The sequence below is a fragment of the Vanacampus margaritifer genome, chromosome 9 (assembly GCF_051991255.1).
Source record: "Vanacampus margaritifer isolate UIUO_Vmar chromosome 9, RoL_Vmar_1.0, whole genome shotgun sequence".
Lineage (NCBI taxonomy): Eukaryota > Metazoa > Chordata > Actinopteri > Syngnathiformes > Syngnathidae > Vanacampus > Vanacampus margaritifer.
In genome coordinates, this window is record NC_135440.1 from 15,145,016 (window position 1) to 15,169,433 (window position 24,418).

The 24,418-nt window shown below is 40.2% G+C and overlaps 3 protein-coding genes across 6 annotated transcripts; 1 reads left to right on the forward strand and 2 right to left on the reverse strand.

The window, feature by feature from the left end:
* Window positions 1-197: 197 nt before the first annotated feature.
* LOC144058396 (urokinase plasminogen activator surface receptor-like) lies at window positions 198-10,234 on the reverse strand. 2 transcript variants are annotated; one of them, XM_077576840.1, is made up of 5 exons: window positions 10,186-10,234; window positions 9,976-10,095; window positions 8,648-8,794; window positions 8,441-8,551; window positions 198-8,364 (listed from the first exon to the last, which is right to left on the reverse strand). In XM_077576840.1, exons 1-5 carry the CDS (start codon window positions 10,229-10,231, stop codon window positions 8,156-8,158), a joined length of 633 nt encoding a protein of 210 aa, XP_077432966.1. In that variant the 5' UTR covers window positions 10,232-10,234; the 3' UTR covers window positions 198-8,155. The 2 variants fall into 2 exon arrangements, with proteins under 2 accessions (XP_077432966.1, XP_077432967.1); XM_077576841.1 differs by lacking the exon at window positions 9,976-10,095.
* A 328-nt stretch (window positions 10,235-10,562) lies between these two features.
* smg9 (SMG9 nonsense mediated mRNA decay factor) lies at window positions 10,563-18,648 on the reverse strand. The gene is made up of 13 exons (XM_077576790.1): window positions 18,201-18,648; window positions 18,030-18,104; window positions 17,492-17,726; window positions 17,307-17,404; window positions 17,109-17,221; window positions 14,763-14,874; window positions 14,556-14,651; window positions 14,371-14,456; window positions 12,520-12,626; window positions 12,331-12,438; window positions 12,149-12,274; window positions 11,932-12,079; window positions 10,563-11,018 (listed from the first exon to the last, which is right to left on the reverse strand). The coding sequence occupies exons 1-13, from the start codon at window positions 18,456-18,458 to the stop codon at window positions 10,940-10,942; spliced, it is 1,641 nt and encodes a 546-aa protein (XP_077432916.1). The 5' UTR covers window positions 18,459-18,648; the 3' UTR covers window positions 10,563-10,939.
* Window positions 18,649-18,663: 15 nt separating this feature from the next.
* On the forward strand, window positions 18,664-23,546 carry LOC144058374 (uncharacterized). 3 transcript variants are annotated; one of them, XM_077576798.1, is made up of 2 exons: window positions 18,664-18,744; window positions 21,266-23,546. In XM_077576798.1, exon 2 carries the CDS (start codon window positions 21,382-21,384, stop codon window positions 22,750-22,752), a length of 1,371 nt encoding a protein of 456 aa, XP_077432924.1. In that variant the 5' UTR covers window positions 18,664-18,744; window positions 21,266-21,381; the 3' UTR covers window positions 22,753-23,546. The 3 variants fall into 3 exon arrangements, with proteins under 3 accessions (XP_077432924.1, XP_077432923.1, XP_077432922.1); XM_077576797.1 differs by having other exon boundaries at window positions 18,686-18,739; XM_077576796.1 differs by lacking the exon at window positions 18,664-18,744 and adding an exon at window positions 18,764-19,574.
* Window positions 23,547-24,418: the final 872 nt, after the last annotated feature.

A 24,418-nucleotide genomic window follows, 5' to 3' on the forward strand; every position in this document is an offset into this window, starting at 1 on the left:
ATGAGGCTTCATTTGTTCTATTGCGCCTTCATGTGAAAAATAAATGTCATGACAGACTGAGTGATTAAAATGATACCATGGATTTGATGTGGTCAAAAGGGCAGGGAGTTGTGATGTGAATGAATGTGCGTGTGGTACTTGAAAGAATGATTGCTTTATTTTAGACATTGACATATAAACAAGGAACAAGACACACCTTGCATTCATTTTTATTGAGGAAAACTAGCATTTCCAAAGTTTTTGACTTTAAACGGTTTCTTTTTTTAGATAGGATTTCTCCTGCTTTTGAAAATAGTCTTTCGCAAGGGACGGATGAGGCCGGGGTACAGAGAAAGGTTATTGCTAGTTTGTAGCGGTTTGGGTAAACATGTTTGTGCAGCTCCCAGTAGTCCAGGGGGTTTGACATCCTGCTTATGTTGGGTTCCCCCAGGTAAGTGTGGACCTCCACAGTCGCATCTGCGGTCTCACTCTGGGTCCTCCTCTGCATGACTGTGTGGTCCAATCGCCGCCACAGTTTGTCACCTAAGACACAACAAACAGACTAACAGCCAACAGGCAGTTCTGGCTGCCCATCGTAGAGATGGGTGCAAAAGAATGCCTTATCCCACAATAATGCACTGCCGCTCATTTCCTATTGCTTAATTAACACCATTAGAATGTATCGAATATTTTTTATTTTTCTGGAGAAGAAGAAAAAGGAAAAAAAAAAGAATGTATCGAATATTACCTTCCTCCACAGGCTGGGAAGCTTCTGATGTGTCCGGTTGTGTTGATGAAGATGATGGGTTGGAGGAGGAGGAGGAGGAGGAAGATGCCCTGTGCCGGATCACTGTCGCACATTCAGCTGTGAGCCTCCTCTCAGCCTCTTGTGCTTTATTGGGGCTAAAGAGTGTTCTCTTGGTACCCAAATTCTTTAGAACAAAGTTTACACTTCACCTTTTGAAATATCAGCAAGTAGAAGAAAGACATTAAAACGAGGGATACACTGTGTTGTCACAATAATTTACAATATATATTCACACTGGTTATTATAATTTGTACCTTTTTAGGAGAGATCTGCTCAAAATGATCCCAGACAGGGGATGTTCTCTTCTTTTTCGTTGTGGTCCATTGCAAAACGAATCCGATTGAATTGAGGTTTGAAGATGCGAGTTGTGCCAGTGTGTCAGTGTCACCTGTGAGCTCATTGTCGTCTCGGCGCGCCATTTTATTTCGAATCACCCACGAAACTATGTGTTGGCGATGACGTAGGAAGCCCGTCTGGCGAGGCTTCGGACGTAGCAACGCGCGTTCCGAGGCTTCGGGCGTGGTCACAAGCGTTCCGAGGCTTCGGGCGTGGCCACAAGCGTAATCGACACATGCCTCGATGCGCGCTTTGCAGATTTTTTTTCCGGTTTACTCGGCACACGCATCGGCGCCTCGGCACAGTAGGGCACATCACTAGTATTTGGGTCCTCCAACTCAACCGGGACAGAGTAGGTTTCAGTCAAATGATTGATAAGAGTGCATAACAGAATAAAATGGTCTATTTGCTGATTAGCATACCATATTTAGTGAGGCTAATTGCTTATAAGTGACTTAATTCTGACTTTAAAAGGAGAATTCTGAGAATAAAGTGAGAATTCTGCCAATTTTTCTCCCCTTTCTTCACTGTGCTAATTTACACTATTATGTGCGTGTCTATGTGTGAGTCCCTATGTCTATTGAATTAACTAAATGGATATTAAAATTCAATAGATGGTCCCTTAAAAAACAAAACAAAAATGGCTGCGTCTAACAATAGCTGAAAAAGGACTTCGCTTGTTCTCGAATTGTTGAATTCTTGCGTTACAACAACGTGGCTTCGTCGTAAAAGAGTGCAGGTACTTGACTGGCCTGCCTGCAGTCCAGACCTGTCTCCCATTGAAAATGTGTGGCTTATTATGAATTGTAAAATACGACAAAAGAGACCACGGACTGTTGAACAGTTGAAGCTGTACGTCAAGCAAGAATGGGAAATAATTCCACTTACAAAGCTTCAACAATTAGTTTCCTCGGTACCTAAACGTTTATTGAATGTTGTTAAAAGAAACACACACACACACACGCACACACACACGCACACACACACACACACACACACACACACACACACACACACACACACACACACATTAAATTATTATCTAAAGGGTGTTGCTACCAGGACTTCCTGAATACAAAATCGTTTATGATGTCCTTGTATGATCTTTGCTCCCTCTGTCCTCTCTTTTTTTTTTAAATAAACCTGAATTTTGAAAAGGCATCTCTTCTACATAAGACGAATCTACAGTGGGGAACAAATTTCAAGATATTACACAGTAGAACACCATTTGTCACGCTTTTTTTTGTCACGCTGCCAATGTGCCACGTCCCAGAAATTGCATTCTGTTCGGTTTCATAAAATGCACATGCCGGAAAACGGTCACTGGTTACACACCTTGGTTACACACCTTTTCAGTTGGTGATGTTTTATGATGGTAAACATTAATTGCCTGTAAATTATTAGTTAGATCTCATCAAAAATTTTCCACATTTCGCAATCTTTTAAAACAAGCACCTTATTGTCTACTTTTAAAGAGTTCAAAGGCAGAGAAGAAAAAAGAGGATTAGGGCCAATGAAGAGAGAGGAAAAAAAGTTTGTCAGGATTCTGACTTTATTCTCAGATTTCTCACTTTAAAGTGAGTTGAGACTTTAAAGTGAGAGTTCTGACTTTTTCTCATAATTCTGATTTTGAAGTGAGAATTCTGACTTTTTTCCTCAGAATTCTAACTTTAAAGTGAGAATTCTCACTTTATTCTCATAATTCTGACTTTAAAGGCTGAATTCTGAGAATAAAGTCAGAATTTTCACTTTTAAGTCAGATTTCTGAGAATAAAGTGAGAATCATGGCAAACTTTTTTTCTCTCTCTTCACTGGCTCTAATCCTCTTCTGTAAGAATTATGTTGTAATAATGAGGAAAATAAAAATAATATAACTATATTATTTCATGTCTAGAACTATTTTACAGTATTATACACTATATATTTATATCTTTTTTTCGATAGCCTACTGTGGTCTTTATAACCCTTTGTAATAGAGCAGTCAAGAGCAAAAGTCAGTCAGGAAACATATTTTCACATTTTGTCACTTTAATTATCTGCATTCTGTTTTATGCTAGTTGCTGTACAAACAGTATAACATAACAGTGAGCACAATATAAAACAGTCAAAATACAATTTACCGTCCCCTCAAAATGAACAGTTGGCAACAAAAGTGAGTACACCCCTAAGTGAAAAAAGTCTAAAATCTCAGTCTCTGGTGTGAATGGGGAGCAGGTGTGTTACATTTAGTATTATCACCCCCGCTCATTACTCATACTCTATTTTACTACTTGAAGTATGGCACTTCATGATGGGATTTGAGATAAAGATAATTGTTGCTCTACATAAAGATAAACACCCGGAAACTGGGCTGCAAAGACAATACAGCAGTTTGTCAGGACAAGTTGCACTCAGAACTGGCCTGTGTGTCAAGGCCACATAGTGAAAGAGAGCAGTGGTGCTACCAAGGCATGTTTGTGGGCATCCATGTGTAATGTTTTCAGAGAGAAGGAGAGTTTTGCAGGACAGTTACCTGTCAATGAGTTGCAGCGGTCCTCGTTAGCTAGACATTCCAGAGTGGCATCGCACTTTCGCCCAGAACAGGTGAAGCATTTTCTACCATTGGGCCTGGACTGGCTGTCGTCGATGTTCCGTATGTTCCAATTCATTTGCACTTAATTTGAAAAGACGAATACGAAGAAGACGAACCACTGATCTGAATAGCCGATAGGCCAAGACTTTTGAAGCCGCGAGGCCGCCATATTACTCCTCCCAAGAAACGTTTCTCGGCATACCATCCTCCTATATATTTACAATAGGTGGGTTAGCTATTTTATTCTAATTTTCAAGAATTGCGAAAAAGAAACTGAATGGAAACGACAACAATTTGAAAAAAGGCCCAAAATTCGCAAAAAAATGTTTTTACGCTCGGGGGTGGTTTTTGAAGCGTATCGAAAAAAGAAAAACATTCCCACCTGGAACTCCCCATTGTCCCAAAGTTTCGTCACTACAACGTCATGCGAAGTGCGAATGGAAACGGACATAAGTCGCATGTCCGTTTTGCGCATTTTCACAAAATTCATAAACATAAACAAGAGGACTTCAGACATTTTACAACTTGCCTTAAATACATGTATAAATTACATGCTTAATGACATTTACAGGAGGAAATTTGTATTTTTTTTTTATTAAGGAATTATAACTGCAATTCAACAAAAGATGACTCTGCCAAATCTAATATTGGGGTCTAGGAACTGAACGATAAAAGAAAAGGGGGTCTTCAAAGTAGTTTAAACAGTAGTCTGCTTACAAGATGGGAGGAGAAACATGGCTGTCCTGCCGCTTCAACGGCTTGTGCTATCGGCTATCCAGTAATATACACAGATCAGTGGGACGAACTCAGGAGAAGTGATAATGCCGGGTGATTCAAGTACAACATCATCACGCAAAACATTTTGCTGTAAAAGCATAAACAAGTGTTGACATTTTAATATTTCATTTTATATTTTAACTGTTTTGAATTTAGTTACAGTTGTGAAGATGTACATATAACTATGTTAACTGAATATAGTTTGATGAGTAATGCTTTTCTCCTCTTTGTTATCTTTCGTCCTCTTTTCCCAGAAATGAGAAAGTTAATATGTTTCTTTTGTTTATCTAAGAAGTCTAGTTTCTGTTCGTCAGAAATCCGGTTTTTGAAAGTTCAAGGACAATCTAGTATACTGGGAGAATGTAATCTGATTTTGTACTTGGAGGGAGGGGGAGGCGTTTTCTAATAAAAGTCCCGTGTCTGAGAGAGACGACACACATTTGGACAGAAACATGGCTTGGGGAAATTCCTTTGTGTCATCAGAAGCTTCTGATTAAAAAACCTTGCAAGGACCCTCTTTACGAGATCTCAACTCGGATTTATTTGAACACGCAAAAGATTACAAAAAACAGGTAATCTAACACAAGCTAAGGGGGTTTTGGTGTGGACGGTGCCTAAACACACACACACTAAATGACATGACGAGACACACCTGGGCAAGACACAAGTGGCTGAGGGCACGATTGGGTGACACACAAGGAAGGGCAGGAAACCACAGGTGGGCAGGATTACACTTAAGACCAAGGAAGACACACAAGAAAACAGAACACCACAGATCATGAAAAAAACTAAAGTAAACAAGAACACACACAAAAAAAAAACAATACCAAAACTCAAATCAAGACAACAAAACCAAACCCACTAAACTCAGACCATGACAATATACTGTTCCTGTCATCAACATCCAGCATAATACGCTAGTGACTACTGGTGGCAGAAAAACATCCTCAACACAAATCATTACCTCACTGTTTTACACTCCTTTGAAACGTGTATAGTCTATAGCCTATATCTTTTCAACTTAAAATGAGTTTAAAAAATCACTACAAAATTATTGTATCAATTAACTAAAACATATAACCATATTGTAAATTAGGTAAACATATTTATCCACGTTTATGTTAATTAACAGAAATATGGAAAAACTTTCAAAAATATATATTATATTGTAAATTTAAAACATATATTAAAATTGTAATCATGAAATGTCTTGGTCCAATTTAATTCACCCATGCTTGTTAAATAACAGAAAGTTGAGCAAAAAGCACTGAAAATTGTACACGTGCATTGAAAAGTTTAGAGAAGGTCAAATTTAATTCACCTGTAAAGATTATGTTATGTGGTTCAGGTTCATACTGAAATTTTGTCTCATGATTCTTTTGGATGTGGGAAGATTTGATTGACATGGCAAAACACACCGGTTAAAAGCTGAGTGGACCCAAAAATAATAATAATTCAACATCCACATACTGGGGAGAATAATACAAAATATTAGAATGTAGGTTTTAAATGTAGATCACGGGTTTTGATAGTGTTTAGGTTAACAGAGAAGGCTCTGGTGTTGCTGGCCCACCCACTGCATGACACACATGCTCGGTATAAAATATTAATATACTGGACCTAAATCATCAAATGTTCTGGTTGCAATACAGTGAGTCGCATGTAGAGGGCAGTCTTTATTTTCTCGATGCCGGTGCCTGAGAACCCCCTAAACACTGATAACACTTGAGCGTGTAGGCTGGGAAATACAGAAAATCACATTACTTTCACTTTAGTAATAAATTGAATCTATAAGTTAGCTTAACACACACACAAACTTGCCTGTAGGAAGGAGTAAAATCCCAGCGAGTAGCAGCAGGTGATGCATGACGTGTGATGGCAATCAAGCGACTTTTGGCTATATAACGGGGAAACCCCTTTATATAGTCATCTTTTTTCCAGAAGGAGTGTTTTATTGTTAGACCACTCCCACCCGTCCTCTTCTTCACTTCATATGCATTGGCACAAAATCATTTCAGCCTGTTTTTATTTGGGATTTATTAGTAGTAGTAATAGTCGTAGTATTGTAGTAGTAGTAGTAAGCCTACTTTAGTTTTTTTATTTATTATTATTATTAATATTTTTTAATTAACCTAAAGTGAAGGACGACCACAATGAAATCACATGCAAGGTCAGGTTTTGTGGAGTGATGTCACCCTCTGACAAGTTCACCCTTTTTGTCAAACTTGAGTAAGTTCATGCTTTCATTGAGAGCAGTGACAAGTGAGATTGACCGGGTTGTAATAGGTTTTACCACATTCTGTTTCCTGACACTCATTCAACTTGGATTTGGTTGACTTGGGGGAAAAGGGAAAAAAAATCTTAAATGCCATCATCATAAAGCCTTTTATTTTCTACAGCGCCCAACCCAATGGGGCACCCTCGGCGAAGGTTTACTGGTGATTTAACCCTATAATATCAAACGCATCATATTAAATACAAGATATTTTGAGCCCTCTATTTCATGAGTATGATAAAAAAAAAAAAAATCCCATTAAAACCCTGACGTATGATCTGACACATGCATTGCACGGATAATCCATTAGAGGGCAGTATCACCCAGCTGATGACTTTTCAGCAACCTTGCAAGATTGCCCCAGTTGAGAAAGGAGACACCTGTACTTATTAATAGTGGGAAATGTTCTTTCTGATTTTTGGAAATACTAATATGTTTAACATGTCTGTTTATTATTATATTTGTATTATTTTGTCATAAATGTACAAATTTAAAGCATTGTGACCAGATGTATCAAATATGACACAAATCAAAAGCCATATGTCGATTTCCCCCCCCAAAAAACAAAAAATTGGTTTGTTCAAAAGGACCAATAAATACTCTATTTATAAAGAATCAGAATTTTCTCTCATATATTTCATTGTGAAGGCTTTATAGCGTTAAATCAAATTCAAACTAATTATTTGAAGAGTGTTGCCATCTGGACATCTTTAATGCAAAAAAATTCATGCCCACCTGAACTTTGAAAAAAGGTGTCTCTTCTACAGAAGATGACTACAGTGGGGAACAAATTTCATGCATTGCACAGCTAGTAAACCATTTCTCATGCTTTTTTTTTTTGTCACACTGTTGACGTGGACATCCCAGCAACAGCATCATGTATGGTTTCACAAAATTCAGATGCCGGAAACTGACACTTACATACCTTTACATTTTTGAATGTTTTACGATGGTGAACATTGGTTGTTTGTAAATGATTGCATTTGTTGTTGTTTTTTACAATAAATTATTGTTTACCTACTAAATTGAAAATGTTCACCCAATTAAAAAATTTTGAACAGAACTTACCAGAATCTGTATTTTTGTGTGTGTGTTAATCTTGCTTTTATTTTATGTTTTGAAAAACATGCAGTAAATTTATAATAAATGGAATTCAGAAAAGGACTATTTTAAAAATAATTATGACAGGCAAAAAAGTCACTGTAAAAAATGATGAATTAATTAATTAGTTAAGAAGTGGTATAATCAAAACAGAAACATAAGACCACAATCATCAGTAAGATGCGGATGGATAGTGACAAATAGTTTTACAACTGTTAATTTACATGTGGGGATGAATATGTAATGATATTTTATAATTATTATAAAAACAGTACGATACTGGTTGTTGTAGCTACTAACCGTAAATTTACAGGAATTTGTTACAGTGCAGGATCAAAGAGAGCAGTGGTGCTACCAAGAGCAGGAAGCCAGCTCTTGGTCTGCTGCCACTATTGCAGTAGTCGCCCTCACAGCAGCTGATTTGGGTTCCAATGAGGCCTTCCACTTGCTCCGTATTGGTGCACATTTGCTTGGAGGCACAGCCCTTCATGGTTGTCTTTTGTCCCTTGATGTCCACTGAGACACAAAGTCAAACTTGTGTGCTTTCATGTTAATGTTTTCAGAGTGCAGGGGAGCTTAGTATTGCAGTTACCTGTCGTTGAGATGCAATGGTGCTCGTTGCCTTGACATTCCACAGTGGCAGTGCACTGGAGCCCATTGCAGGTGAAGCATTTCCGACCACTGGGCCTGGCCTTGCTGTAGTCTGTAAGATAAAATCATTTAGTTCTGACAGTTTGGTGGCATCTGACTTAGGCTATGCAAAAAAAAAAAGCTCCAGTCAGCAAAACAACTGCGTTACCGGGTGCAGGAAGGCGGTTGCACAGGTCCGTGTTGCAACATTGGTTGGTGAGTACGGTCCTGGTCAATCCGAAATTGACTGAGGCTTGTGCACAGTGTTCTGTGAAGCTGCAGCTTTTCCCATTGATGTCTGCAATAACTGACTCACCTACAAAAAAAAAATGCACACACAACATAAAAGCTCAATTAAAGTCAAGCAAGAATACATGACACCTGTGGCTGGCCGTGTTTGGGCCTTTAGTGGGGACTTACCTGGCCTAATACGCGTTTTAATAGCACAACTAAATTATACATTCTAAAAACAGTTGGGTTATAAATAACCCAAATTGGGTCAAAAAGCGACTAACCCAACGTTTTTGTTTATTTATTTAAACCAAAAAAAGTTGGTTCAATTGAATAACCCAACAAACAACCTTTTTCTTTTCCTTTTTCCTTTTTAACAAAACACCTCAGTTTTTGGGGGACTGACCAAACATTTTGGGTTGTGCATAAAAACAAAAATTTGGGTAAGAAATAACCCAAATTGCATAAAAAGGGGACCAATCCATACAATCCAACGTTTTCCATCCATCCATCCATTTTCTTGGCCGCTTTTCCTCACTAGGGTCGCGGGGGTGCTGGAGCCTATCCCAGCTGGCTTCGGGCAGTAGGCGGGGTACACCCTGAACTGGTTGCCAGCCAATCGCAGGGCACACAGAGACGAACAACCACACTCACATTCACACCTAGGGACAATTTGGAGTGTTCAATTAACCTGCCATGCATGTTTTTGGAATGTGGGAGGAAACCGGAGTACCCGGTGAAAACCCACGCAAGCACGGGGAGAACATGCAAACTCCACCCAGGAAGGCCGAAGCCCGGACTCGATCTCACGTCCTCTGCACTGGGAGGCGGACGTGCTAACCAGTCAGCCACCGTGCTGCCCCAATCCAACGTTTTGATTTACTTATTTAAACAAAACATTTGTGTCAAATGAATAACCCACAAAAAAATAAAATAACAAATAAAATAAAATAAAAAATACTTTGTAAACCAAAACGTTGGGTCAAACGAATAACTCACAACCCAATTTTGGGGGTTGTTTTGTGTATCCATTTGACCCAAGTTTTTGGTTTTAAAAAGATTAAACCAAACATTTGGATTTGTCCCTTTTTGACAAGAGCGTAGAAGCAACCAAGAAGACTATAACAGCACACGACCGTGTTATGACGACCATCTTGAGGTGTTCAGAATCAATTTATCTAACAATATGACAAAAGTAGGTAATACATTTAGATTAAATACATATACTGAGGATAAGCGCTTCAGAAAATGGATGGATGGATGTACCTGAATACATAATTATTCTGAGTGCACTACACTGAGTCGCCAGTGGAGGGCACTCTTTTGTCGTGTCGATGCAGGTGCCTGAGCTTCCCGCTGCACACTCATAACACTTCAGTGTGTAGGCTGGAAATCACAGGGAAAAAAAATCACAATATGACATTAGCTATAGTAAGAAGTTGAATATATTAAGCTAAACACACAAAAAAAACTTGCCTTTAGGAAGGAGTAAAATCCCAAGGAATAGCAGCAGGTGATGCATTGTGTGCTGATGGCAAGCAAGTGACTTTTTATTGGATCGTTTATACTTTTATGTAGTCATCTTCTTCCAGAAGGAGTGTTTCATCCTTAGACCACTCCCATCCATCTTCTTCTCTTGAAAAAAAGTTGTAATCTCATATTCGCATGCTAAAGGAAGAGGCTGGCTATGCTCTATTACACATGCATTGGTACGCAATCATTTGCAGCCTGTTTTAATTTTTTTTTATTTTATCACACTGATCAGTGTAGACGTCAATCTTCTTCCTCTCTCATCTACAACCTCGCACATGGTCCAGCTGCGGTTGCTTTTTAAACATATACATTAGAGTCAATTTAAGCAGACTTCAATTTTATTCAAAAATCACATTCATGAAAGCTTTTCTTTTGATACCAGAAAAGTTTTGCACCGGCTGCTCACAACCACAATAGCATTGTCCCATAAGTCAATAACGGACGTTGCATCATGTGTAGACATGTCCGCTCAACGGCTTTGGCGATGCAGGGCGTAGCTCCCACTGCTGAACTGCCCTGATTTCCCTGGGAAAGGTACGACACAGACACACGTCTACGTTCCCAGGTGACGTCCTCCTTAGCCTGCGGCGGCCCATCCTTGTTTTTTGCCTCAGAGGCTGCAAACGTTCAAAGCCATGTATCCTGTTTGTGGGTCCTCCCGTGCCACGCTGCTATGGAAAAGCACCAGGACTCTGATTTAGCCCAGCAAGCGGCTGTATTCGGAGAGGGCGGAGGATTTTTTGACACCGTCCCAGATTCGAGCGGCATAGTGAAACCTGTAAAAACAGAAAGAAACAAATGTTGGAAACTTTCACTTGTGTCTTTTTGATGATAAATACAGATGTGCATGATAAAAAATTTTTTTAACTCATTTGCTCCCAAAAACGAATAAATACATTCTATTTTAAATGTTTTAAGTGTCCCAAAGACATATTTGTGTTTTGTTCTTAATGCTAGAGCATACAGAAGGCTTTGATGCAGCTTCTCAACTGCAAAGAACGGTTGAAAAAAATTGTAGTTATTACACAAACGGCCAGCAGGTGGCAGCAGAGCTAAAGAGATCAACCAGGACCATGTTGAAAAAAAGCTGATTTACTCACAATTCTAAATAGATATGTGAACACTGATAAAACTTAAGCTCTATTCTAATGATAATTGCTACAATACTTTTTTTCCTGATGAAAGAAGAGACTCTAATCTTTCTTTTGGTAGGTTCAATGTTTTTATAGCAATAGAACAAAATATTCTGTGGGCCTTGCAAAATCAGTCAAAATCCAGTAAAATAGCCGGGAGTGAAGGGGGTTGCTTCATTGAAAATGGCTGGGAGTGAATGAGTTAATTGAGCAAGCTATTTGTTACCAAACACCGAAAAACATTTTAAGAGGCCCTCTTTTTTTTTTTTTTTTTTTAAATATACAGTACTATAATGTATGGTCCCAAAATCATGGTGTCTGAAATCATGTCAAAATCATCCCACAATATAAAAAATAAACATAAATTTAAAATAAAAGGCTTCAATAATTTTTTTTTTTAATTTTTGCCTGTGAGTGAAAACACGCTTTCAATAGTATTTTCGTCCATCTAAAAAAAAATAAAAATAAAATAATAATAAAATAAATGTAATTTTTAAAAAAATTATATATTTATATATATTCTTCAATATGAAATATATATACACTGTTGACATACCAGTTCTTTTCCGTGAGTATGGTGTGTGACAGCTGACAGCGGGGCATGGCCAGTATTTGGCTGCGCAGCTTGGAGACCATGGTGGAGAAGGAAGGGTGTCCCTTGTAACCCGGGAGCAAGGAGAAGAGGGGATACGTCGTAGTGGAGCCTAAACAAAGCAAAACTGGTGAGTTCAGCCCACTTTTCGAGTTCGACGGCCACCTTGATTATGTCTGACCTGCTTTTGTGAGATTATCCTCGCCGTCAACGTCCTGCATGGGCAGCAGGAACATGTTGACTTCCGTTGGCATGTAGTTCTGGCTCAGGCCAGGGAAAATATTGCAGTCCAGCATGGATAGTGAACCTAAAAATGTTTCATTACATGAGTCCGAATTTGACAACATTTGTAGACAAACATACCTTTATATTTGAGGTGAGAGTAGGCCATTAATTTATCCACCACCATATGCATGTCCTTCAGATTCCTCGGGCAGAAGTCCTCACGTTTGCTCTTATTCTGAAGGAACACTAAAAGCAGGAGAGGAGTGAAGCACTTTCATAAAAAGTCATCTAAAAGACGGATTGGCCGAGTGAGTAAACACGTCCCACCTATATGCGGATAATACTCTGCGCCGTCCTCATTGCCAGACGAGCCAGTGCTGTCGTGGCTTGCGGACGGCGTGGAAGGTTTCAGCATTTCGGCCGTTTGAAGAAACCTAACAAAAAAATGATGATTATAATGACGATTATATTTCTTGCAGTGGTGGAGAATCGGGGCCAACCAGTCAGGCCTTCCCTGCCGGCATAAAAAACGATCGGAAGTACAGAACTATATTTGTAACCAAAACTGTAACATTTGTTCCATCAAGTTGAATTAATTAATTCATTTATTTATTTATTCCTAGCACTCTATTCATTTTGTGGCATTTGTCTTGGCTTCACTGCTGCAAGCATATGTCTGCAGATGTGACATCTTTCGTCCAATCACATTGCAGCGTCTGTGTGATGTCACCCTTCGGAATCAGTAGTGTGGGCCAATATAACTTAAAAACTAAGGGTGTCAAAATTAGTGTGTTAGTTTTGCGTTAATTTAAAGTTCCTTTAACGGCACCATTTTTTTTTTTAAAACGTGCGATTAATGACCGGCCCTTACTTGGAAAGCCTGTACTGGGGGAATTCCAGTCGCAACGCAGCAGACCACGTCAAAATTTTGCAGTAGAAAATGTAATAATAATGCATATATTTGTGGAGACAGGGGTCAAGTTGTATTTTGCAATTTTAAAAATGTGCAGAATTTCACAAGTTATTTCATGTTACAGATTAGATAGCTCTTAATATGAAAAGAAAAATGCTCTCAGCTGTCACCAATGTCTTACAAATGCAATGATGCCATCTAGTGGCATTTTTTTTTTTTTTACTTCAATACAGATCAACATCACACTTGTTTTTTTACAGTACAGATTTTTATTTTAGGATTATTATTATGAAATTACTGTATCAATGACTAAAATATGCTGCCATATTTCTGAGTTTAACATGTTTTCCACTTTTATGTTAACAAGAGTTACTTATTTAGAACAGATAACATTTGTGATTAACGCTCGTGAGGTAACTAATGAAGTCATACAATTAATTACGATTACGAAATGTAATCGTCTGACACCCCTACTTAAAACTACATTAGTTTAAATGTATTTAAAAGATCATCTATCAAGTTCAGCTGACAGTCAGTTAGCTCGCCCACGTTAACGTCAGTTGGTCAGAGCGAGCCAAGTTGTACTATCAAAACACGACTGTGGAAATCTGCACATATAAATCCATTTAATAATCCCCATTTCTGGTGAGAATTTTTCTCTTAAAAGTTTTTGCCATGTTTTTAGAAAAAAAATATTTTGAATCGTTCCAGCTGATTTAGATGCCAAGCCGTTATATAGCGTTTTTGTATAGTATTGATATCACGTTTTTTATAATTGTGACATGATAGTGGTAGTTATTGATTGGCGGATTACGTCATTTACCAAATATCAATCTACGGCCCTGCATCTGATTTTTAGCATACTTTATGATGCTCAAGTTCAAACGTTAAGAAGCGTGTTGCTATGCTAATGATCCGAGCAGACAGAATCTTCTAAAATACACCACATAATCTCCCAACATGTGAATCTTTTGTGGATAATTGCATAGCCGCCAAGCTTGGTAAATGACACATAGCAAGTAGTCTGATGGGTACATTCATTGCAAGCCTGGATATGCCCACGTGCGTCTTCCTTTAGACCAACTGCGAGAACAACATTACTGAGCTTATGAAACAGAAGACAAATATCCTCTCATGGTACGAGAAAAAATGCCCAACATTCCTGAGAGAGGACCGGGTATGTTTTGAGTTATTGCCTCCCCGTGTCACTGTGCAGTTGTTATTCTTTTCAAACACAGCGAGGTCCCGGATCAACAAGTACCCACCTGTAGAGGTTTAAGTCAGTGAACCAGTCTTGAACCACAACGACCACATGGCAAACTGTAAACAGGAAGGAGGCAATCTGAAGAGACTGTACAGAGGTTAGAGGGGGGAAGGTCTCTTGTTAATTCAGAATTGCCTCATTGTCTCCAGGTAGAGATCATATTTTTAGCATGGGGTGGCCTCTAACCTGCATCTCCACATATGTGTAAGGCAGATTGTATTCTGGGGGCAACTTGCGGTCGTTGTTGATGAGGTGGTCAAGAATGGACGGGCTGAGCATTGGCTGGGGGAAACAAAACACTCGTTTTCAAATCTAATAAAGAGAAAATGCTCTATGCTAACTTCTTTTCACGCTCCCAAGTTATACTGTGACCGCCATGACTTTGATTCCCACCTGAGTGTCCAAGAAGATGATCCTCTCCTGCGTGATGAAGAAGTCAATTCCTGTGCTCTGGTTCCCACCTCGCTCCTTCATCTCTTGAGTCTGGGCTTTGAATACGTAGCCCCTTGTGCACACCAACAATCAGGTTAGTTCCGAACATGCACTGCGGATAAACATAAACATTTTTTCATGCAGTGTGAACGGCACAATTGCGATTTTTTTTTACACCTGGGCCTCTTTCGTATGTGGATATAAATCGGATATGTATGCGATGCGCATTCCGCACGCGTGCGATTCATACGTCATCAAAAGTCTGATATGCTGATGAGGTCGAGGAATGTCCCCTCATTTCCCCTCCAAATTACTTCTTTCAACCTCGCTACTCTGGCGACATGAGAGGGAAAAAAAAATAAGTCCGACGGATTTCTGTTACTGTTTGTAAACAAACGGCACGTTCAAAACTGACGAGAGCAGCCAACCAGGAGCAAGCATGAAAACTGTCCACCAACCAGGAGCATAATGTATGCAGACAAGACACATGAATCGAACTCCTAACACGTCGGCGAAACGAGTCCACCAGTCCACCAACCTGTAGCGTGCGTTGGCACAGCTAAATTTGCATATGACACTGATAGAAGTCGCTTGCCTGGCGGTAAAACGTTGCGCGTCGGGACAATATTTGCTTCCGTGAACACCGCAACGTGACGTCGTCGTTTTGGATGTACGTCACTCGACGTGCGCTCTTTGCGCATGCGAGTCGCATCGCGGGCGCGTTGCGTTCACATTAGGTGTCACATTTGTTTTTGTAACGTGAATGATACATAAAAAAAGATTGGATTTAACAAAAAAATCCAAATTAGGCATCACGGCCTGCAGTGTGAACGTAGCCTTTGAGGGTGTAAAACATGTAGCGCATCAACTTTTGCATAACAAATTTTGGAAATCATAACAGATGAAGAAAAGCTTTTTGTATTTTTTATTGCAAAATATATTGCCAACATCTCTTGTTCTCTCTTTCTTACACTTGAATGGTAATTGAAGGCTGGCGTGTGGGAAAGCTTTTAATCTAATGGTGATAAGAAAAGGCCATGGTGCCAAGTGTGCAATTTGAAACCCTGCGCCACCGTTCTCACCTGGGAAACTATGACTTGTTTGCCAGGGTTCCTTTTTCAACATTTAAAGAAACCCACACCCAGTAACACATGCAGGTTTCAAATGTTGCTTGAATGCGCTGAATAAAAAAAATAAAAATGAGCTCTTCCTCTGCACTAGACAAGAGGAGGTCGCTTGAACCAATATGCCACCGTGTGTTCAAAGCGTGTAACAGAAAGTGTACCTCGTTGAGCTTTGCTACACACAAACTAACTCCATTTTGAGATCTGATCCACCATTATTTGTTGAAAAATTTTACTTTTCACTGTTTTCTGAAATGCCCCAAGATTCAGCCAAAGCACTGTTTAATAACCTTAAGATGCAGAAGTGAGAAGTAATGAAGTAGTAAGTTACATTTACTTGAGTAACTTTTTGAAGAGTAGTTTTACCACACAATACTTTTTACTTTACTTGAGTAGATGTGTGAAGAAGTAACGCTACTCTTACTCCGCTATATTGGGCTACACTACAGTTGAGTGGTTACCCGCTGCCCCATTCATACATTAGATTTGTATTTTCACGCAAGCGCTCCGCTTGACTCACTGTGTGGGAGCATTTCCGCGGACACTAGTGAAGTGATGTTCACGAACAAATCGAGTCTTTGAACGGCTCTTCAATGTGACGATGGTCTTTAGAGACCCGTTCAACCCCCATTGTTTTTTTTTTTTTAAGATAAATCAGACTTCAAGTTCAAGTAACACTACTCTTACTTAAGTACAATTTTTGGCTACTCTACCCACCTCTGTTGAGATGACACAGGATGGTGCCAAAGTCCTGTTTAATAGTCCAAAGGTGCCACAAGATGGTACAAGAGGACCTGTCTTGGTGCCAATGAACTTACTGAACACATATCTTAATTGATTAAATTACAAGCATTTATAGGAGGGCATAAATTATTATTATTATTATGCAATTTGCAGCAGGGCAGCAAGTAGTGTGGAAACACTGCACAAACAAATAAAATAAAATAAAATATTTATGAGTCATTGTGCTTTAAATATTTGAAGCACCACCAAAACACTTTTTGCAAGTTTTATGAATATAGGAGGAAACCAGAGAAAGCTGAAAATCAAACCCCTGACTTAGACGGGACTGGCAAGGCGTGATCAGCATTATATCGGGTTGAAAATGTATAAACTGTAATTATGCAGAAACATAACTCAATCAAGAAACATGACATACATTATATTTTGTGGTCTTCTTTACCTTTGGTCTTCTTCGGGGGTGTTGGCTGATAGCAGAGACATGACAGTCGACTTCCCAGTTCCCTGCAGGCCAATGACTCCCACCACTAGCATATCGGTTTGGTCCCGCAGGTACTGCAGAACATAATACAACATTACAACTAAGAAACTACTAAATATTTTTGGCATTAAAGGAAAGCCTATGGACTGATGAGTTCACCTCCATGGCACTGTCACACCAGTTCATCTGGTCATCCACCAGCTTGATGCTGTGCTTCATCTTCTCTGGTGGGATGAGTTTCGATTGGCCGACCAAGGCTGCAATTAGATCAGTATATATGATTTTTTTCTCTCTCTCTCTCTCTCTGCACTTTTCAGAGTAAAATCAATGATACAGTAACTCACGGTCCACAGCGCTGCTTGTTGCTGAAGCACTCATTCCTCGATTCTGGATCTGATAGACGGGCTGGGTGGGTCGCTGGCCTTCCCTCTCCACTTTCGAGGGCCCGGCACCGGAAGGCTGAGGCGTTGCTTCTGGGGGAGTTGCCGGCTTTACTGTATCATCCCGAGCTTTCATCAGCATGATTGGCTTCTCAAGAACTGGAGCTCCGCTCACTGGCGCATTCTGTAATGGCTTGGCCTTCAAAAGGGTTAAGTCAGTAAATTATGCCATTGTCAGGTTTCATTTTTATCTATCTAGATTGGTTTGTCAGAGCAGAAATTATTACAGCCAATTGAGACTAGCAAAACACATATGTTGCAATTTGCATACATCAATAGATTTATAGTCCTCTTAATTGTAACGTCTGCCATCTATTGGAAGGTGTTTCATTGTTTTGCCTGGCACTATATGTGGCTGACATATTTAGATGAACAGATATATAGGGTAATATAGTGCTTGTGAGAAAGGGCTTAATTTGTGATTACTGATGAACTAAAATACCCTCTCCCCGGGGGGCTTCGCCAGAATGATGGGGGTCTTCTGAATCATTGGACCTGGTGGTTCCTCACTTCCGTCCTGAAAACAAACAAATAATCAAAATTAATCACATCTTACAGTTAAAGCAGCAGTGAAGAGGACGCCAGAAGAATCGATGTTATTGTTAAGCGTTACCCTTCGCTCCCGCGGTTGGTATTCTCGATCTCGACTCGGACCGGACAGGTTCTGGCCTGGAGGTCCAATGTCCCGGTCGCCACGACGTCGCCTTCTCCTACGTCCCGGTCCATATATGCCAGGCTGGCTGTGGCCCGATTCTGACATGTTTACAACAACGGTAATGCAAATGTACGCAACGAATCCACCCGCTTGATTCTCTCTGGTTTGACAAATCAAACAGATATGTGTTTCATAAATGTTGACGTTGTGAAACATAGTAGAACATCAGTCGTTCCGACACAATTGATCATTTTGAAATATTGAAAGTGTAACTTGAATGACACATAATATTAACCGGGAGAATATATGTTTGTTTTTCTTTAATGTTTTATGTTTAATACCGTCGTCAAAGCCCTCGTTCCTTTTACAATTTGCAACATATAGTTACACTGCCGTGGTGCATTGTGGGAACAGGAAACGACCGCGTTATTCTTCCGGTTTGAAGGGTGCTGTGAAGGTGCTACCGCCAACAACATCGCAATAACTTCAAATCTACCGTAAGGTTGTTGTTGTTGTTTAATTTTATCATGTGGATTAGTTTTTAAAGAAGCACGCTCATTTGACATTTGCTCGCTCCATGCACAAAACCTACATAGACGCCATTTAATTCCAAACTGTAAATCCCCAGCTACAAGTTATTTAGCTAACTGTGAGTTGCTTACAATAATTTAATCATTCAAACCAACCAACACCCCATTATCTGTAGTAGAGTGTTATGTTAGTTGTTGTTTATAACTCACCATTTTACAAGTTAGGGTGCAAGTTTTTTTTCTGTTTTTTTTTATAATCCAGATGACACTGTGCGTAGGACTACAACAAGGCGTGTTTATTTTTAGGGCTGAAAGCGATGCAGAGTGCGAAATATGCAAACCATGTTATCGAACGAAACGAGCCATCACAAGTAATGCCACAGCTGTCATTTTAGTTGCTCGAATCACATTACTATGGTGGCCGAGACAGGTCATAACAATCGCAAACCCCACATTACAACATTTCTAACAACAGAAGTGATCTGTATTATTCGTCCCGGTTACCGCCGTGAGCTCCTGTTGTGATAGACCAAGTGACAATGCAAAAAATCTGAAAAAAAAAACGTAAGTGAAAGTAAGCTGTGATCGATGTCAGTTTTGCATTGTCATAAATGATCAGTATTGTACTTTTCAAAGTATCTGTTGTAATATTTTGTCATCTTGGCCGTGCATGCGTATAAGATCAATTTGCATGTTGGATTGGTGTATAGAGGCCTAAACATAATGTTAATGTCTGCTCTCCTATTTCACAACTCAAGAGACCATCACCGATTCAGAGGAGTAGAAGTCAAGAGAGTCAAAGGTGATGATCACAACAAGCAAGAAGTACTGCAGAATTCAGTACAGTTGATACAGTGGTACAAGGAAAAGAAAATCATACTGTAAATTGTTCACATTTTTAAAATTTATTATGGACTTGAAATTCTTCCATTTTCTTTTGCTGAAAATGCAATGCAGCCCACTTCCAATTAGAGGGGCACATCATTAAAAAAAAAACATGGTTATGCAACAGAACTAACAAAACAAAACGATGACCTTCTAGTCATGATTCCTCATGATGCTGGAATGTTAGAAGAAGCTTTCAACACAGGCGGCCCGAAGAGAGGGCTTACTATTTATTCTGAATTTGTTCGTTAGAGTTTCTACTGTAATATACAAACCCAATTCCAAAAAAGCTGGGACACTATACAAATTGTGAATAAAAACTGAATGCAATTATGTGGAAGTGCCAAATTTCAATATTTTGTTCAGAATAGAACATCTTAGAGGACAGGTCAAAAGTTTGACTGAAAAACTGAGAAAATGTATAATTTTAAGGGGAAAAGATGTTGATTGTAAATTTCATGGTGCCAACACATCTAAAAAAAAAAAAAAAGTTGGGATAGGCTGGAAAAGTCAATTGCACAAAAAACAGCTGGAAGACCAGTTACCACTAATGAGGTCCATTGGCAACTTGATTGGAGTATAAAAAGAGCTTCTCTGAGTGGCAGTGTCTCTCAGAAGAGAAGATGAGTAGAGAATCACCAATTCCTCCAATGTTGAGCAAAAAAATTGTGGAGAAATATCAGAAAGGTGTTTACGAGCAAAAAATTACAAAAAGGTTAAAGTAATCATCATCTACAATGCATAACATTATCCAAATTCAGAGAATTTGGAACAATCTCTGTGTGTAAGAAGAAGCCATTTCTAAAGCAGACCAAAAAGCGCAGGCCAGGGGTTATTTAAAATGAAGTGTGGCAAAGTGGAAACCTGTTTTGTGGTCAGACGAATCACGATTGGAAGTTCTTTGTGGAAAACTGGGGCGCTACATCATACGGACTAAAGAGGACAAGGGTTGCATGAGTGCGTGTGGCATGGGCAGCTTCCACATCTGGAAAGACATCGTCAATGCAGAAAGGTATATTCAGATTGGAGAACAACATCTGCTCTCATCCAGGCTTCATCACTTTCAGAGAAGCTCTTGCATTTCTCAACACGATAATGCCAGACCACATGCAGCACCAATTACAACATCATGGCTGCGTAGGAAAAGGATCCGGGTATTGGAATGGGCAGCCTGCAGTCCACATCTTTCACTTCTAGAGCACATCTGGCGCATCATATAGGGGAAGGTGCGACAAAAAAAGCCCAAGACAGCTGAACAGTTAGAGAGACGCGGGTTAGACAAGAATGGGACAGCGTTCCTATTTCTAAACTTGTCTCCTCGATCCATGCCTCACAGTGGTGAAAATGGCCTTGTCCCGACTTTTTTGAGATTTGTTGACACCATGGAATTTAAAATCAACATAATTTTCCCTTAAAATTATACGTTTTCTCAGTTTCAACTTTTGACCTGTTCTCTATGTTCTACTCTGTATGAAATATTCAAATTTGGCACTTCCACATAATTGCATTCAGTTTTTATTCACAATTAGTATAGTGTCCCAACTTTTTTGGAATTGGGTTTGTATCTCATGACAGATGAAAAATGTTAACACAAAGCTTTTCTTTCAGATTATCCGTCGGTCGCTCACGTATGAGGACTCGATTGTGATGAGGTCGCTCAAGTGCAGGAGGATTCCGGTTGCTGGCGGGCAAAACGCTGGGAGTGCGGTAAATGTTTCAGCAGAATGAGCACCACCTGCCACATCTGCAAGATCACCTTCCAACGCATGACGTCTCTCTCCTTACACTTGGACAATGCGCACTGTCCGCCGGTGTGCTGGATGTGCTCTCAGTCTTTTAGTAACGTGTGGGATCTTAACAAGCATGCGGAAGAACCATGCTTGGGCTCAGCGAACGAAAGGAGCGCGCTAGCGTCGGACGTGGAATGCCAATGGGGAAGACCCCTGGACTCCGATGACGCGAGTACGGATGCGTCAACGAGCAACACATCAGAGGACGATAATGACTTCGAAGCAGATCAAAGTGAGCTCAATGACACGCACTCGAGCTCGGCGCAGCCCACCGATTTTGCAGACAATCCCGGCCGAGGCCCGCCCACCGCTCCTGCTAAAAAGGACACCATTTGCAAAGCGTGCGGCCGAGGGCCTTTCAGGTCCATCAAGCTGCATCAGCGCCACTGCATCAGCCTCTCGGGCAAAACATTTCAGTGCTCCCGCTGCACGATTTTGTTTCCTAACGAGGCGGCTCTCAAAGAGCACCACATCATCTTGTACACGTGTGACACCTGCGGCCAGGTGTTCAGTAACTTGGACCAGCACCGTCAGCACCATCCTCCCAACCTGGGCCGCATACGCTTGATCTGCTTCTGCTCCGAATCCATGCCCAAAGTGTGCGCCATATGCAAGTCCTTCTTTGTCAGTGAAAAGTTCTTGTTGGCCCACATCACCAAAGTTCACGCGTCGGTGGTCACCAAGTCGTGCATCGTCAACAAACCACCGGGTTTGACTGACAACAATGTGTGCGCAGAGAGTACTCTCAAGCCCGTCAAGCAGGTCACTAATGGACAGCTTCCTACGGACCATACGTATTCTTTTTCCGCCGAGGTCCAGACAAGCCACCTCGACCCGTCACGTTCAGCTCCGCTTCCCACCATTCTGGCCTTGTTCGAGAACCAAAGCCAGAAGCTGGCCTCCATAGAGCGCACAAACACCCACCGGCACTCCAGGGTGCTGCGCACCTGCCGACAATGCGGCACCGTCCTACGGCAGCCCTCCCTCGCCATTAGCCACCGCTACCTCCACCGGGGCCGCCGCTCGCACCGGTGCCAGTGCGGCCGGGCCTTCAAGCACCGGCTGCACCTCCTGCGGCACTGCGTGCAGCACGCCGAAGCCAAGAGTTACATCTGCGTCAACTGCGGCAACACCTTCGCCGGCGCGAGACTTTTAGCCAAGCACCTGAGGGGAAAGACATGGAAGAAGAAAAAATGCCGGGGAAAGTGTAAGATGCCCCTCGCATGCAGCTGTGGATATGTCTTTTATAGGGCATCTGCATATATATGGCATCAGATTAAAAACAATGAAAACCAGACATTTTGAAAATATCTGTAAATGATGAGCACTAACACGAAAGTGTGAAAACCAAAAAGGATGTCTTATTTATTTACCTGGTTTGTATGGAAAGTATATGAAACTCATGTCAACACCCCACACAGCTTTTAATTCTAAACATGTCCTGGGCAGTTTTAATGACATGCACATTTCTATTTATATTGACAACATCAAAGAACACAAGCAATGTCAGTTATTTTAGTAATACTATATATATATTTAAAAAAAAATCTCCAGTTTCCCCAGATAATTTGTCCAGATGTGAGCAGTTTACTTACAAAGTGTTTCTTTTCCAATGAGGTATCTGTTTTTGGCTGATTGTTTTCATGGAAGCTCTGCAGTGAACCCCCGATATTTGCCAGGATAGGAAACCAGCTTTGCCATTAATAGTGAAAATCTCAAGAGTATTTGACACACCTGCAAAAAGGGGTTGTTATGGAGTAAATGTCACAGGATGCTAGCAAAGAATGTTAGAGGAGCAACAAAGAATTGTCAATCAATTGTGAAACAAGTCTGCAACAATTTTGATCATTAATAATTGAGAGCCAGCTCAATTTAAAATTATCCAAATCCAGTTACTTTTAGCCTCAACGGTAAATATTCTCTAATCTTTGTGTTTAATTGCAATAAGGCATTTGCAAGGAGTTTAGTAAGTACGTTTTTAACTTACTCTGTCATGTTGGAGCCCAAACCAATAACTGAATCTTAATCAATTTCTTTGCATTTTCTGCGCTGTGAATTTGAAATAATGTCCAACTTTTTAATAAAGGATGGAAATGAAATATTTTTTCTAGTATGTACACAACCATGAACACGTTACATAAATAGAACAGTTGCATATTTTGCCCAAACTACCCTCACGTAGGTTTCATCACTAGTATTAGCTTGCATATTAGCCTAAAATTAGCATCACATTACACATGGGCAAACAAATGTGCACACTACCACTTAACACAAATGTGAAGCCAACACGAAGAGAAAGATGGCCACAAGACCCCAACATGTTGTCAACTACCAATCAGCGGAAAGCGGTTTTTCAGAATAATGACCTAATCTGAGGAAAGTTTATAACTGTCTTCTATGTGTTTGCAACACCCTGAGGTAACGGTCTATTTCGTCCCTCCAAACCGCCAGGTGGCGGTGCTGAAACGGCACGGAACGCCGAATACCAGCGATGTCACGAGGACCCGGGAATATAAATTTTAATATAGCTGGAAAAATTGCATAATGGCTATTTCTAATCCAAATTATCTTGCAAACCCAATAAAAGAACATAAAAAAAATAAAATAAAAAAGTTTGGCATGGGATCTTTTGGGAATACAGTCAAATTATAGCCTACTAGAAAAATGGACTACACTGGCTATTAGCTGCATTGGGAGAAAAGCAGAAACATACTTTCATTTTCACTTTTAACAGTGCACAAGTTGTATTCAAGGACAGCCTACAAAACAGGACATCTTAAAAGCAGATGATAAAACATTTTCATGTAATTTAACCCACAAGAACAGCAACTAGACAACATTTTCACCAAATAGCAAAAGATGGGTCGCAAAGAAATTTTTAGAATTTTAACAGCGAATATGCGGGGGCTCACTGGATGTCAAATATCGTATTGTTCGATTTCTCAACTGTGATATGATAATTCATGGGTGA